This window comes from Glycine soja, chromosome 20 (genome assembly GCF_004193775.1).
Source record: "Glycine soja cultivar W05 chromosome 20, ASM419377v2, whole genome shotgun sequence".
Classification (NCBI taxonomy): domain Eukaryota; kingdom Viridiplantae; phylum Streptophyta; class Magnoliopsida; order Fabales; family Fabaceae; genus Glycine; species Glycine soja.
The window spans coordinates 36,864,619-36,881,752 of NC_041021.1; the positions used below are offsets into that span (position 1 = coordinate 36,864,619).

General features: G+C 34.5%; 1 protein-coding gene and 1 pseudogene across 1 annotated transcript; both read left to right on the plus strand.

The window, feature by feature from the left end:
* The first annotated feature begins 4,288 nt into the window (after positions 1-4,288).
* Positions 4,289-10,162, plus strand: LOC114402070 (annotated as a pseudogene).
* A 1,140-nt stretch (positions 10,163-11,302) lies between these two features.
* On the plus strand, positions 11,303-15,535 carry LOC114402234 (DUF724 domain-containing protein 3). The gene is made up of 3 exons (XM_028364728.1): positions 11,303-11,899; positions 12,119-12,589; positions 15,218-15,535. The coding sequence occupies exons 1-3, from the start codon at positions 11,414-11,416 to the stop codon at positions 15,230-15,232; spliced, it is 972 nt and encodes a 323-aa protein (XP_028220529.1). The 5' UTR covers positions 11,303-11,413; the 3' UTR covers positions 15,233-15,535.
* Positions 15,536-17,134: the final 1,599 nt, after the last annotated feature.

Here is a 17,134-nt window from a genome sequence, read left to right on the forward strand (position 1 = left end):
TGAAGAAGAGTTGGTACATAAATAGCAGATGCTCTAAACATATGACGGGAGATGCATCAAAATTCATTCATATTTCTCCCAAGAAAAGCAAACATGTGACTTATGGCGACAACAATAAAGGTGGAATTCTTGGAGTTGGAAAAATAGATGTACTAGATGATATTTCAGAATCATTAAAAGAAATGCATATTCATGGAGAAGATCACAAAGGTAAAAGAGATGGAAATAATGAAGATTTTCACATTGGTGAAATTAAAGCAAATGTTGATCTTCCAAGAGAATGGAGAGCTTCTAGATATCATCCTCTTGACAACATCATTGGTGATATATCAAAAGGGGTAACCACTATACATTCTCTCAAAGATATATGCAATAATATGGTTTTTGTTTCTATGATTGAACCTAAAAATTTGAAAGAATCCATAATTGATGAACATTGGATAATAGCTATGCAGGAAGAATTAAACCAATTTGAAAGAAATAATGTTTGGGAACTAGTTGAGAAACCTGAAAATTATCCTGTTATAGGAACAAAATGGGTATTCAGAAACAAGTTAGATGAAAATGGCATAGCTATTAGAAATAAGGCTAGGTTAGTAGCCAAATGATACAATCAAGAAGAAGGGATAGACTATGAGAAAACATATGCTCCAATTGCTAGATTAGAAGCCACAAGAATGTTATTAGCCTATGCATCCATAATGGATTTTAAACTTTATCAAATGGATGTGAAGAATGCTTTTTAAAATGGCTTTATCCAAGAGGAAGTATATGTAGATCAACCCCCTGGTTTTGAAAACTTAGATAAGCCTAATCATGTTTTTAAATTAAAAAAGGCTTTATATGGCTTAAAGCAAGCCCCTAGGTCTTGGTATGAGCATCTGAGTAAGTTCCTTTTAGAAAAGAATTTATCTAGAGGTAAAGTAGATACTACTTTTTTCATTAAAAAGAAGTTAGATGATATTTTATTAGTTCAAATCTACGTTGATGATATTATCTTTGGATCTACAAATGACTCTTTATGCAAGAATTCTCTCAAGACATGCAAAGTGAATTTGAAATGTCTATGATGGGTGAATTAAATTTCTTTCTTGGGTTACAAATCAAGTAAACCAAGAATGGAATATTTGTCAATTAATCAAAGTATTGCAAGGAATTGATTCACAGATTTGGGATGGAGAATGCTAAGCATATGGCTACACCAATGAGTACTGCTTGCTATTTGGATAAAGATGAAACCGGTCAGTCAATAGATATTAAGTAATATCGAGGTATGATCGGATCACTACTTTATTTATCTACTAGCAGACCAGATATAATGTTTAGTGTATGTATATGTGTTAGGTTTCAATCAAATCCCAAACAATCATATCTTAGTGTCGTTAAGAGAATTATAAGATATTTGTTAGGCACTATGAATATAGGTTTATGGTATCCTAAAAATTCCACATGCAACCTGATAGGATATTTTGATTCTGACTTTGCCGGTTCTAAAACGGATAGAAAGAGCACCAGTGGAACTTGTCATTTCATTGGATATGCTCTAATTTCTTGGTATAGTAAGAAACAAAATAATGTTGTTTTATCTACTGCGGAAACGGAATACATTTCTGGTGGTAGTTGTTGTGCCCAAATTCTTTGGATGAAGTAACAAATTAAATTCTTTGTCAATGTTTGTCTCTTTACTCATAATATTATTTGGTTGTTGTGATAAACTATTTTTTTAAAATATTAATAATTACTTATGATATTACTAATTATCATTTTATTTGTATTATTAAAAAATTAAATGACATTTTAAATATAACTAAAAATGAAAAGCAAAATAAAAAATCCTTTTAGAATTTGGGCTTGGGATCCCGATTCTAAAGGGGTTGTAAAAAGCAATTTCAAAAAATAAGTGTGAATTCGGGTTTTTCATCCCTGAATTCCCACCAGCTACACTGATGGAGATACTTTGTATATAATGTGGGAAGAGGGTACTCATGTAGATAAAAAAATCAAAAGGGTTATTGGGAGCAAAAAAAAAAATCCATAGTTCAGTTGGTTTGTAATGCTTTCTATGGGAGAGAGGTGTTGTTAGGAATTAGCTTGTACTTGTGTACGGTTGGGATGACTTCTTTCAACTCAATATGTTTGTCTTCATATTTTTAATTGCTGTGAATTGAGTTCCTGAAATTAATAAAATTTAAAATAAGTATGTAACATGTCAAAAGAGATTATTAAACATATGTTAATATTTTCATTATTTAAGTTATATGAATTTTGTAATTTGGATTAAAAAGTAATAAGAAGGGATCAAGTTATTTTAAGAAAAATTTTAAAAAATTATTCTTCATCTTAATCATTAATTTTCTTAAAATCTAAAGATTAAGATTGATTATTCATTACAATTATTATATTTTAAGAAAATAAATAAATAAAAATTCTTTTAGAGTTATACCATGAATAAGTTGATCTCTCCTATTTAAGAATTTTGAATAACTTGCTTTCATGCCACTTGTGCTGAAAATTATTTAATCTTGTTATTTGAAAATTTATCTAAACTTACTTTGGAGACGGGACACTTACAAACGGTCATGAAAATTTAGATGTAAAGATATTAGTGAAAAGACAAGTCCAAGTAATTTTTATAAAATATATTATTGTAACACCCTCCCAAAAATATATTATTGATATATATTTAAGAAGTGACTTTTTTAATAAATATTTTTCTATATATACGAATTTAGTGATTGAATCTCTGATTATATTTAAGAGATAAAATTATTTGTCAATCATATTACATCATATTAATATATTGTTTAATATATAAACCTTTATTACATGACATGTGTTACATAAATCATACAATATTATTATGATTTGTAATTTTTTTAAAATTTATATTGATTTAGGTGTTTTCCATGATTTATACTAAAAACAATTTATAAATTTTCTTATTTTTAAATACTTTTCTAAGGACTAAAATGATATTTTTCCTTTTAGTTTTTCACAGGATTTCAAATTGACACCATTTAGTTTCAATGTGACGTGGGTCTATTAGATGGTGGTTAACAGAAGGCTACAACAGAATTGCCATTTGTCTCGCATGACAGAAGTTGATAATTTTTCTTTTGGTCGGTTATTAATTAGCCAATGAGTATGAGAAATACCCAGAAGAAATAATACAAGTTCATGGAAAAACAACCAGAAAGAACAAAGAGAGCCACCAGTGGTTACATCATATTTATTTATCATAGAAGCATGAAAATATTAAGTAACCAATGCAAAAAAGACCCAACTACGGAATAAAATCCACAAGAAAATAGCAAAGGAAACACACGTATCCACCACGAAGCATCATTCATCATTAAACAGAATCACAATGGCATGTATCCACCACCACTATGTAATACGAGAATCCGATGAGCACAATGCAGGGCACATCATACATTGACCAAACGACAAATCAAATGATACCTTCGAAAACACATGCATTTCACAGCCTCCATATGCACCAAACAATAGCACACCAAATAACCAGCCTTATCTCTCTTTTAGAACAGGATCCCACGAGCAAAGTATTTTGCCAAAAATGATCAATGGGTGTTTCCGGCAAAACCGTGTAACCAACCCCTGAAGCTTGGCTGCACAATTTGTTTATGTAGTTCTCCCAAATAAAATTCCTCACACTCAAGAGGACAGTGAGAACACAATAAAATAAGAGAAATAATAATAAATACAAGAATTTAATTTAATGTGATTCAATATCTTTTGCCTACATCCACTCAAAAGTATTTTATTATTACAAAAATGATTAAAAGATTGTAATCTTTCTCATTACTCTACAAACCCCCCAAGTACCTCACTCAGTTATAATAAATGATGACACTCTCACAAGATAATTTTCTATCTAACAACTTTATTTCCCAATTTATCTTCTTAATACTCTCTCTTTATAGGTTGTTTTTCCATTAAATATTTTCTTTAGTGAAAATTGTCAACCAATTATAATAAATAAGTTTTCTTGAAAGTTAAAACAAAAAATAATATTCAATGTATCCATTCAACTAAAGTTCATATTGTAAAATAAAATATTCCACTTTACATTTAAGTCACTTAAACATTAATGATAAAAAATCAAATTCTCAATATAGATGCACCTTATCTTTTGATTTGAAATTCTAAAAAATTCATTTAAAAGAGAATATTAAAACATAAATGAATGATTTTGTGAAGAAATACACTTAGTTCAGAAAGTTATAAAATAATTATTTTTAAAGTATTTATATAAGAAAAAAAATGTATGTCCTGCACTTTTGCCAAGTTCATAAAGGCCAATACGCCAGTCTATCGCCAAACAGGTCTCAATCGTGAACACCAAAAGAGCTCATTCCATTACAAACCAACCTCGAGATCTTAAGATCATGAATGATCATAAGATAACTTTAACAAATAACTAACTTATCTCTAATGATAACACAATTAGCTTATCCCCTATGACAAGGAAAAATCATCACATATACCTTGATTCCACTTACACAGGTGACATGACACGAGATTTATAGAGCCAAGCAAACACGTTAAACCTCCCTACAAAACATTATCTTCATATTGGCACAGTAATTGTCCATGATATTAATTCAAAAGACCAAACGAGCCAATAAAGCAACACGATATCCTCTGTCTCTGTTTCATATATATAGTGGCAGATGATACTCTTTCTATTGAAGGAAGGACCACCTTACCAGTAGGTCCACGAGTTGGTCTTCGGCCAGTGCATTTTTTGAACTCGCAGCCCGAAACATATATCATAGTAACAGCATAAATAAGAGTGTTGGTTGCATGGGTCTTTGATCAGTCATGTCCCTACTCCATTAGTGGCCAAAAACTCTCTTCGCTGCACCCAATTGAAGAATCATTTTGCCCCAGTCATTTCTTAAAGTCTTCCTTTAATAAGGTCTCAATCAAAGAGCCCCACGCGCTGTTCGACAAAATGCCCCAGAGAAACGTAGTCACCTGGACGGCCATGATCACCAGCAACAACTCCCGCAACAATCATATGCGTGCATGGAGTGTGTTTCCTCAAATGCTCAGAGATGGGGTGAAAGCTCTTTCATGTGGCCAGTTAGTTCATTCTTTGGCCATCAAGATTGGTGTCCAAGGATCATCCGTATATGTTGATAATTCACTAATGGATATGTATGCCACTTGCTGTGATAGTATGGACCGTGCAAGAATGGTTTTTGATGATATCACTACCAAGACTGATGTCTGTTGGACTACATTGATCACTGGGTACACTCATAGAGGAGATGCCTATGGTGGTCTTCGAGTTTTCCGTCAAATGTTTCTGGTAAACTTCTGTTTTATACCTCTTGTTCTAAATCCATTATCCATGTCTACTTTTATTTAATTGTTCAACTTATTAGTGGTCTAAATTAGTATTGTATAACATAATTGTTCTAAATCCATTATCCATGTCTACTTTTATTTAATTGTTCAACTTATTAGTGGTCTAAATTAGTATTGTATAACACAATTTCTTGATGACAAACAGGAGGAAGGAGCGTTAAGCCTCTTCAGCTTCTCAATTGCAGCTAGAGCTTGTGCCTCAATTGGCTCAGGTATTTTAGGCAAGCAGGTTCATGCTGAAGTGGTTAAGCATGGATTTGAGTCCAACCTTCCTGTCATGAATTCCATACTGGACATGTACTGCAAGTGTCATTGTGAATCTGAGGCAAAACGATTATTCTCTGTTATGACTCATAAAGATACCATCACATGGAATACCTTGATAGCTGGATTTGAAGCATTGGATTCCAGAGAGTCTCTATGCATATTTTCACGAATGGTGTCAGAAGGTTTAGTCCAGATTGCTTCTCATTTACTAGTGCAGTAGGTGCATGTGCTAACTTGGCAGTTCTGTATTGCGGGCAACAGCTTCATGGTGTAATTGTTCGTAGCGGCCTGGATAACTACTTAGAAATATCCAATGCCCTTATTTATATGTATGCCAAGTGTGGAAATATAGCTGATTCACGTAAAATATTTAGCAAAATGCCGTGCACAAATTTGGTCTCCTGGACTTCAATGATAAATGGATATGGGGATCATGGATATGGTAAAGATGCTGTTGAGTTATTCAATGAAATGATCAGATCAGGTATTATGATAAGAATCTTACAGGGTGGATCGTTTGATACAGGCTACGAAGGTTTGGATGACGCCACTTCCGGTGAAGGAAGATAAGTCAGGATAGACGCCACTTCCGGTGAAGGAAGATAAGTCAGGTTAGACGCCACTTCCGGTGAAGGAAGATAAGTCTGGGTAGACGCCACTTCCAGTGAAGGAAGATAAGTCTGGGTAGACGCCACTTCCAGTGAAGGAAGATAAGTCTGGGTAGACGCCACTTAGAGAGAAACTCTCACCAAATTTGATCAAAATGCCAGAAGTTTCTTTTATTCAAAACAAAAACCAATACTTATAGTGTATCTGAACAAAAAGATAAAAATAGACATGGGCCTTCTAGACAGTTTGGGCCAAAATTACAATAAAAATAAATTATAACTAAAAACTTATTTAACTTGGGTCTTCAAATTAGTTTGGGCCTTCAGCAACAATTAATAGTCTTGATAGTGTCTCTGCCTCTGGGCCTTCATCCTTCTCCACTTGGGCCTTCATCCTTCTCCACTCGGGGGCTTTGTCCTTCTCCACTTGGGCCTTCGTCCTTCTCCACTTGGGCCTTTAGACTGTATTTGGCCTGTTTCATGATTCTCATCATTCCCTCCTTCTTGGAAAACATTTGTCCTCAAATGTCCAGGATCATCACCGGGTTCAAGTACCACTTCCTTCCTTTTCTTGTTGGCTTGCTTAGTATAACTTTCATTCTTCTTTGCAATTTGCACCTTCACTTGGTCATACAATCTTTTCACATACTCAACTTTGACCTGTGCATCCTTATGCTGAGTCTCTTGGGGCTTGCTGTTGTAAGTTGGCTTGTTAGGCAATGAAGCTTCTAGAAGGAGATCAACTTGATGTTCTATGCTTCTTGAAGGTGGCAGTCCATGAGGAATCTCCTTGGAAAAGACATCTTTAAATTCCTGCAATAAGGGTTGAACACTAGGAGAAACATAAATAGTTAACTGATTAGAATTATCACTCTCTCTCTTTTGTGTATCACTCTTTTCTTCGGGTGTATCACTCTTCTTTTTCATATTCCTTTGTGGAGCCTCACTATTTTCTTTCTCTTGTTCTCTCTTTTCTCTCATTCTGATTTGGTCATCACACGCTTCTCTAGGGGATAGAGGTTTAAGAGTAAACGAGGAAGATTTGACTATTCGTCTGTAGGGCTCTTCTTTGTTACGGTTCAACAAACGTTGCATTTGTATAGTCCACGCGTCCAGAAATAAGCGCTGAGATTCGTCCAGTTGATGATATACACCACCATTGTCACCAGTTCTTGCCATGATTAAGGAACAAAGAATTTTTCAGTAAATTAAAAAAAATAAAAATTCAGGACCTCACCACACTCTACTCACGTGTTTTCTCTCTTTGATGGTAGTTCACTCGTGTTTGATGCTCTCAATATAGGCTTTTGTGTGATGTTTTCACTCTTGCCTTTTACCACTCACTCCCTCTTAAGTTCCTGGATAAATCAAATTAGACACACAAGGTATATAACAGGAAAGACAGTTTAATTATCACAGACTGTGTAGCAGATTTAATTTGGATAACAAATCAGATTTGACTTTGGTTTACAGATTAGACTTGATTTGGATTTAGATTTGATTTGGATAGCAGATTGGATTTGATTTGGATAACAGATTATACTTGATTTGATTTGGATAACAAATTTTGATTTGATTTGGATAACAGATCAGATTTGGATAACAAATTAGATTTAATTTGGATAACAGATATGATAACAAATAAGATAATAGATAGCATAGCAGATAAGATAACAGATATGACAAGTAAACTTCAAATGCTCATAACTTTTGCTACGATTGTCTGTTTGAGGCCCACTATATATCAAAACGCTCAGAATTCAGAAGAGAATCCAGATAAGGGGATTTGGTACACGATTTTCTGCCAAAAAAAAAAAGCCTCTAACTGCCTCAATTTCGTGTTCAAAGATCAAACACCCACTTTCTCTTTTTTCTCTTTCCTCTTTTCTTCTCTTTTTTTTTTTTCAAAATTTCTGCAACTTTTTTTTTACTTGAAACAGAACTGAAACAATTTTTTTTTTTGACACAAAGTCTGAAAGACACTAGAAACAAGAACAACAACAAGAACACAAACGTGACAAGAACAAGAATGAAACAAAGACATAAACAAGAACGCAACAAGACGCAAACAAGAAAACAAATAACAGAACAAGGACAAAACACGAACCTAGAAAAATTACAAAGAAAAATAATAGGATAAGATAGAACCTGTATCAAGAGCCGAAGCTCTGATACCAAATGATGTGAACCTGAGTAGGAGTGGATCGTTTGATACAGGCTACGAAGGTTTGAATGACGCCACTTCCGGTGAAGGAAGATAAGTCAGGATAGACGCCACTTCCGGTGGAGGAAGATAAGTCAGGTTAGACGCCACTTCCGGTGAAGGAAGATAAGTCTGGGTAGACGCCACTTCCAGTAAAGGAAGATAAGTCTGGGTAGACGCCACTTCCAATGAAGGAAGATAAGTCTGGGTAGACGCCACTTCCAGTGAAGGAAGATAAGTCTGGGTAGACGCCACCTAGAGAGAAACTCTCACCAAATTTGATCAAAATGTCAGAAGTTTCTTTTATTCAAAACAAAAACCAATACTTATAGTGTATCTGAACAAAAAGATAAAAATAGACATGGGCCTTCTAGACAGTTTGGGCCAAAATTACAATAAAAATAAATTATAACTAAAAACTTATTTAACTTGGGCCTTCAAATTAGTTTGGGCCTTCAGCAACAATTAATAGTCTTGATAGTGTCTCTGCCTCTGGGCCTTCATCCTTCTCCACTTGGGCCTTCATCCTTCTCCACTCGGGGGCTTTGTCCTTCTCCACTTGGGCCTTCGTCCTTCTCCACTTGGGCCTTTAGACTGTATTTGGCCTGTTTCATGATTCTCATCATATTAAACCAGATAAGATGGTGTTTATGGCAGTTCTAAGTGCTTGTAGCCATGCTGGTCTAGTGGACGAAGGGCTGAGATATTTTAGATTAATGACCAGTTATTATAATATAACACCAGATATAGAGATATATGGCTGCGTGGTGGATTTGTTTGGTCGTGCTGGAAGAGTGAAGGAAGCTTATCAACTAATAGAGAATATGCCATTTAATCCAGATGAATCTATCTGGGCAGCCCTTCTTGGAGCTTGTAAAGTGCATAACCAACCCAGTGTGGCCAAATTTGCAGCTTTGAGAGCTTTGGATATGAAGCCAATTAGTGCAGGAACTTATGCGTTGATATCAAATATTTATGCCGCTGAAGGAAACTGGGATGATTTTGCCAGCTCAACGAAGCTGAGGAGAGGCATTAAAAATAAAAGTGACTCGGGGAGGAGCTGGATTGAATTGAAAGACCAGATTTGCAGTTTTGTTGTTGGAGACAGATTTGTCTCTTCCAATGAACAGGTGTGTGAAGTTCTGAAATTGTTGATGGTGCATATGAAAGATGCTGATATGGACCTGATTTAGACTGCAATGTACATGACCTGGAAGAAAAGAATTGATCACTTGAATAGAAGCTGAAAAGATCATGTTATTGCTGAAAGCTTCTAGCAGATTCTTAGGGGTGGTACTTGGTGACAAGAAAACAGGAAATAGTCAGTGCACGGGGGAATGAAATTTTCCTTGCAAAGTGCTTTGCTTAGTTTAGGTTAGAAATCAATGGAAAAGGAGTTGCAAGAAGGGCAGGAAGGAATATTTTTGTTCTCTGTTTTACTCTTATGGTAAAATAAATTACTAGGAGAGATGAATAGCAAAACAGGTGGACGGGGAATCTTCCCAATAGCAAACAAAACGGAAGTTGCATTCCTTATTAGATGCCAACTAGCCATACCATGGTCTTGACTCTTGAGAATGAGATGTCCTGGTCCTGCGTTCAACAATGCAATAAACATAGAGAGAAAAACGTTGAATATGACAAAGTGATTTTTGTATAGACATCATTTATTCATTCTGTAAACGTATATATATAATATAACCGATGGTTTTGTGAATTTAATTTGTATATATTTAGAATCAAATGATATTTGATACCAATCAATAAAGAAGAAAAGGGTAGTGTTTACTGAACAGAAATTCACAATATAATTTTGACTTAAAATCAATTTTGATTTTCTTATTTTGTTCATTATTTTTTAAAAAAAAAATAGAATCAAATGTCTCTTTTTAAATTAAGAAAATAGAAATTGCTATTTTTTTAAGAATAGAAGAATTAAATATCTCTATTTTAAAATAGAAAAATTAAAATTATAGATTGAGTAAAATAAGAGAACCAAAATTATATTTAAACCTATAATTTTCATATTTAAAAACACATTCATGATTATATTTAAATAAATTAACGGTGAGTTAAAGAAACTCACGGTCATTGCATCATACATAAGGATGGATCCATAAATCTATTAAAAAGAATGGGACATGAACTTTTTTTTATCAAACAATTAAATTATAGTATTTAAATGCATTATATCATTTATTTAAGTTGTGGACGTGGTTCTTTTAAATCATAAAATTCATATGTATCAAACTTCAACCATTATCTCAATATAAATAATGTTAAAAATCTTTCATTTTGCTTTTAAGCTTATTGTTGTCAGTAATGTAATCAAAATCCTACTAACAATTTAATATTGAATGAGCCACAACAATATATAATTCTCAAAGAGTCAAGAGGGAGGGAGCCAAGGCCCCTTGCTTCCCCTCCTCTTGGATTCGTCACTAACCAAAATAGCTTTCCACTATTTGTTCCCCACATCCAATTCGAGCTTCATCACTCCTTATAGCTGATTTTTTTATTTCTTACTATATGTTTATGCACAATATGCTTTTCCAATATCCTATCTTTGAAAAACATCTTATCTATATCTCCATCACCATCGCTTTCAGCGAGAAGTCAATCTGAACATAATCATCATACTAAAAAAATTAAACCTTTATTAGATTGGATTATGTTGGTTAATTTATTTATTTTTTAAAAAAAACTTATTCTAAAATCAACTTAACTAAACTTCACTTTCTTTCATTTTTTAAAACTAATTTGAAAACATTTAACGCTGTCTCCGTGCATGCGAAGTGCGTGTCGAAAAAGAGACCAGTCCCTTCACATTCCCGCCAACCGCACTTATAAAAGACAACACATTCTCTCTACTCTTTTGCGTTCCGTTAACGACCTCTGCGATCGCAACACACAGCGCAAAACCCTAAACCGTCGAGCGATGGCGCGTACTCCTAAACCTAAAGGCGGCCCCTCCGCTGCGGCCTCCGCCGCCACTGCCTTCTTCAAACCCGGTACTGCCGTCGAAGTCAGTTCCGAGGACGACGGTTTCCGGGGATCCTGGTTCACCGGCACCGTCATCCGCCGCCTCGCCTCCGAGAGGTTCCTAGTCGAATACGACAACCTCTTGGCGGACGACAAAACCACGAAGAAGTTGAGAGAAGTCCTCGGTCTCCGCCACCTCCGCCCTCTTCCCCCGACGGAGACTGACCGCGAATTCAAATTCGGCGACGAGGTTGATGCGTTCCACAACGACGGTTGGTGGGAGGGCCACATAACCCAGGAATTGGAGAACGAAAGATTTGCGGTGTATTTCAGAGTGTCCAAGGAGCAATTGGTCTTTTCCAAGGAACAACTCAGGCTCCACCGGGAGTGGTTAAATCACGATTGGGTCCCACCACTGCAGCAGAAACAACAAAGGCAACAGGTGCCTACGATTCGCCCTTGTTTTCTTCTCATTTGCTGCATTATAGAGATTTAGGGCTAACTTGTATATATGTTAATTTGATTCTAGTTTTAATGTAAAAATTTTATTCTTATTTGCTTCGTTAGAGATGACACTTGACTCTAGGGCTAGGGTATTGCTAAATTGCATGCATGTTAATTTGACTCTAGTTTAATGTAATGGTGGTTGTGTTAATTACAGGGCAATGGTGAATCGAAGAAAGTGTTGTTGACACCGAATGTGAAATCTGTTGAAACTGTAAAGGGGAAGGGGATAGGTGTGGGGGCGATAGTTGAGGTTAGCAGTGATGAAGATGGGTTCAGTGGAGCTTGGTTTGCTGCCACTGTTGTTGAGGCACTGGGGAAGGATAAGTTCCTTGTTGAGTACCATGATCTGTTGGCTGATGATGATTCCCAGCTTAGAGAGGAGATTGATGCTCTGCACATTAGGCCTCATCCGCTGGACACGGATGTTGATGGTCAATTCAGTATTCTTGATGAAGTTGATGCTTTCTACAATGATGGTTGGTGGGTTGGTGTGATTTCCAAGGCTCTTGCAGATTCAAGGTATGTAGTTTACTTCAGGTCTTCTAATGAAGAACTGGAGTTTGAGAACTCCCAGTTGAGGCTGCACCAGGACTGGATTGGTGGCAAATGGGTCATGCCTTGTAAGGTATGGATATTCACTGCTACTCTTTTTACTGTTAAAGTATGTATGTTGGAACTCTTTTAAAATTTCACTTTAACAGCTTACAGTTAAAAATAGGTTTTAAAATGGTTTGTGACATTATTGTGACGTAATTGCTGTCATATCATCAAGGTTTTTGTGGTCAAGGTTGTGGGGGTCTCTATATAACCTTGCCGTAATTGCAATTGTGGCCACATTGATCGGAATATTTCATGACATCAAGAATTGCTATAAAACCTCAGCCGCAACCATGATTGCAACTCCAATTTAAAACCTTAGTCAAAATCAATTGTTTGCCTTGTTATGGTTGACTTCAATCCTCTTGTAAATCTTTGTGAGTATGTTGGATTTCATCCTCCTGCTGGAATTTGTGGCTTCTTAGAGGATTCATTCCCATTTTTAAGTTGATGGCTTCCTAGGAAAAAAATTGCACTTAATCAGATTTGGATAATTACTGACTTAAATTCAAGTCATATTTTTAAGCTTAGTAGGTTGAATTCAAGGCTTTAAATTGGGCACTATTGCGGTGTAGCATAGTAGAGCAGCCCCAGGTTGCTACAGGGGGATGCCATGGTAGTGGACTGGTTTAATGTGGTGGTTATAGTGAACCAAATATCGGCTGAGATAGTAGTGCTGTGTTGACTCTAAAGAAGTCCTTTAAACAGAGACACTAGGGCTCTTTTTAGGGGGCGAGGGGAGGTATTTTTTGGATTTCAATGCAAAAACGAAATATGCCTGCTGTTATAGTAGTAAAAATGGTCAAAAAGAATAATACTTGAATTTAGAAGATGTTGATTGTTGATTCCCATCTGGGAAACTTGTATTTGACTTTTGTTGGTATTTACTTGTATGTTTCATTGTTTTCTGAGACACCTATGTTGTTTTATTACTGAATATGAATATCATGAATTTTGAGTAATTTTTATCATTTTTCAGAATCTATTGCATATAACTATACAAAAAAAATTGGAATAGTGATTATCCCGCTATCCCCCTATAATGTTTTTGGGATAGGTCACTATGTGTCACTATCTGGTATTTAAAACACTGGTTGGAAGGTCCAATAAAAAAAACTCAGGCCCTGTTCAGTATGGTTTTCAGTTTTAAAATTAAAAAAAAACAAATCCAGATTTGTCTTCGCAACTGGCGGCAACTCAAAAGTGATGGTGGTTCGTTTTTTACGACAGTATGATGGTGGGGTTTGTTTTCGCAATGCAATTGGTTGCATCGTAGCAGTGGTTTTTCTGTAACCAGTGGCAGTGTGCGGCTGTTGTCTTCGCAAGATGACAACTAGTCTTTGGTCCTTTCCCTGTGTTGGAGTTCCAACCAGAGTGCTTGGCTAATGTTTGGCAAGGCATTTAAACTAGTTTTTAGTTATTTTTACTAGTTGAAAAGTTTGTTTGACTGTTCAGTAAACAAGTTTTTTTTAGTAGTTTCTAACATTTTTTGAAACGCTACTTGAAGTAGTGTTTTTTAAAACATTAACTTCTAGTTTCTAATTTTTTATATTTTCTTCCATTTTTATCCTCAATATATGTATTCAATTTTTTAGTTACCATTTTTAAATAAATTATGATTTTTTTTTTTGTCATTTTACACTTTTCAGCTACTTCAACAACTAATTTTACCTATCACATATAATTTAATAAGCTAATTTTTCAGTTTACAGCTAGCTTTCAGCAAGTTTTGCCTAACATAGCCTTTGAAGATGGGTTCAATAGAGATGATAGATGTGAAACGACTCAGATTTTCATTTTTAATTTTAAAAAAGTTGTTGCAAAATATCAAAAGCATACCATCTGAACAGGGCCTTAGTAGGTTGGAATTTCATTTTTGGCTACTTGCTTTTCTGGTCCAGAATCACAGATTTCCTATTAATGGGGTAAATATCTAAAGCATACCATATGTTGAGATATGATTTGTTTCCTTATTTATGTTATTGTTTCAGCTTCTTAGTTACTATATTTATGTAATTGATTCTCATTGTAATTCCCTATAATCAAGGGATTCCATCATTATTTGTATTCAATTCCATTATTATAAATAAAGAGCTGAGGAATCATTCTCCTAAAGAATTCAGATCATTCCTAGTCTAATATTCAAGTCCATCCAATCAAAATAAGCATTAATATTAAACATTACAGTCCCATAATCACAGCTGCTAAGCCTTCATAAGTCATGAATGATCAATTTATTTTTGGTGTGCAATGGCACAATGAGGATCGAGCCCTAGTTCTCATGCATCTACCCCAACCTCCCACCACTAAGCCAATCCTAGCGGGTTATTAATGATCTAATTTACTGCACCATCATCAGTTGTCCGAAGGGAGGACTTTAAAGGAGGGCGTGGAATCTAGCAGCACTTGGGTCTTGTGCTTCCAATAGACCTATCCATATTGTTCTGTATAGGAACAATATCCAAACTTGCCCCAAATTTGATCTGCATCTATGACTGCTGGCTTAGTTTCGCATGTTGTGAGGAACAAGTGAAACAAAAGCTGATGTAGATATACCCTTGCATTTCAAGTTACTGAACCATAGTCCTGACTCTTGCAAAAATATTTTGTTTTGAAGATCTAATCCTAACGATGCTTTTGGTTTAAATGTTTTCAGGCATTGAAGTTGTGAACTCTGAAGATAGCAAGAGGCAGAAGAAAAAACCCGATTCAGTTCAGTCACTCATTAGAACTTACTATTAGTTTGTATCAATCAAAACTTGAAATCATCTTGCCAGATATGCTAATGAGTAATGACCATTTTAGAATCCAGTACATACTCTGGAATTGCAATTTGTACTTACTGGGGGAGCACTTTTCCTTTTCTGGCATGCCGGTTTGCTATGTGGCAGCACACTATTCTAATTTTTCATAATGTTATCTTGTGCCTTTAAAAACATTAGATAAGCAATCAAAAAGGTTTTCATTAAAAAAATGATGTCAATATACCCTAGAGTAATTTTTCATGCATTTTCAAACTGAATTTCTAGACCCTTTCATAATTATGGAACTCCACTTGTGTTTATTAGTATCATCATGTGACGTATTGTGTTGCTATTTGTTATTTCTTTCCAATTTCCATATGACGAGATGAAAAGCACGTGATAGCTTCACTATAAAAGAAGTCCAATCTGGTTGTTGCATTTGTACGTGACTTTCCTTTTCGCGCATTTAGTTTGGCAACTATTCTCTCCGTTTTTAATCGTAAACTTTTTGTTTTTAGAAATTTCTGTCTTATTTTATAATTTTTTTAAAAATTTTAAATGCATTAATTATTTTTTTTCTTACTTATTCTTATTTAATTTTCTCTTTTAAAATAAATAAAAAATAATTAAATGGATAGAGATAAGAAAAGAATAATTTTAAAATGATATAATTAATTAAATTAATTACTTTTTTAAGAAATATAAATTAATTAAAATGATATTATAATTAGAGAGGGTGAGAGTGTTGGTAGGAACATACTACTAGTACGTAAAGCTGCAAATCGCTCATCATTTATTCATTTTTTTTATATTATCATTTTGTTTATTTTGATATTCAATAAATACGGGATAAATATTCTTTATATGCTCATTTAATTATAAATTATTTAAATATTTTCTCGCAGTCAGTTATAAATTATATATGACAAATTTTTTAATTTCTATAATAATTATTTTAAAGGTTATATTCAGATTAATTTTTAATTAATTGATAATGTAAAAATAATGGTGTATCAAAATTAAATTCAAACAACATTTAAAAAAAATCAATAAAAACGTAATACTGAGATTCATTCGCTCATCACATATAAATGTACAAAAGTTGAAGTTTATCCATTGCTAATAAAATAATCAAATTGAAAAGAAAATGCTTAAGGCTATAGTTTTCCTTTTCATACCAGCTTCCCAATCTTCTCAAACTTGTGGCTTCAGCCACACAAACCCACACTCCTCAATGTCCTTCAAGGGCAAAAGCCCATTGGGTAGCCCTACCTACTTCAGCAGCAACTTTGACTTCTCTTGGCAGAGCTCATCTCCATTGTACACCTCTTCTTTGGTTTTGATTTCTCCAGTCACTAGAGACATTTTTTTTTCTTTTTCTGATATGCTATAAGGAACAGTTAACGTTCGTTATGTGATTATGAAGGATCAAGAGAGATAGGTAGTTGGTAGGCGTAACGTGTCTTAAATGCCACTCACTACTGCAATTGTATTGAAGAGTGTTCAAATGAGTGTCTTTTTTGCAGTAACTTTTTTCATGAAATTTGTTTGAGGCAGGTGTCCTTCTCTTGCTCTTTCTTACAGCTATATCAATTTTTAGGAAAGGGATTCAGTAAAGTGGAAAAACCCACGTATTTATGCAGTGATCAGGATGGCCCAAAAGTAAAACAGTTTTGGGCTCAGCAGCAAAAAAAGTAAAATTATCTAATAGTATTTATACAGTAAAAAAACTTCATAGATAAAAAAAATTAGATATGTTAATAAAAAAATCTAACATGTTTAAAAGTAAAAAACTTCTTTTAAATTTTGCTTTACGCCTAGCTTATTGT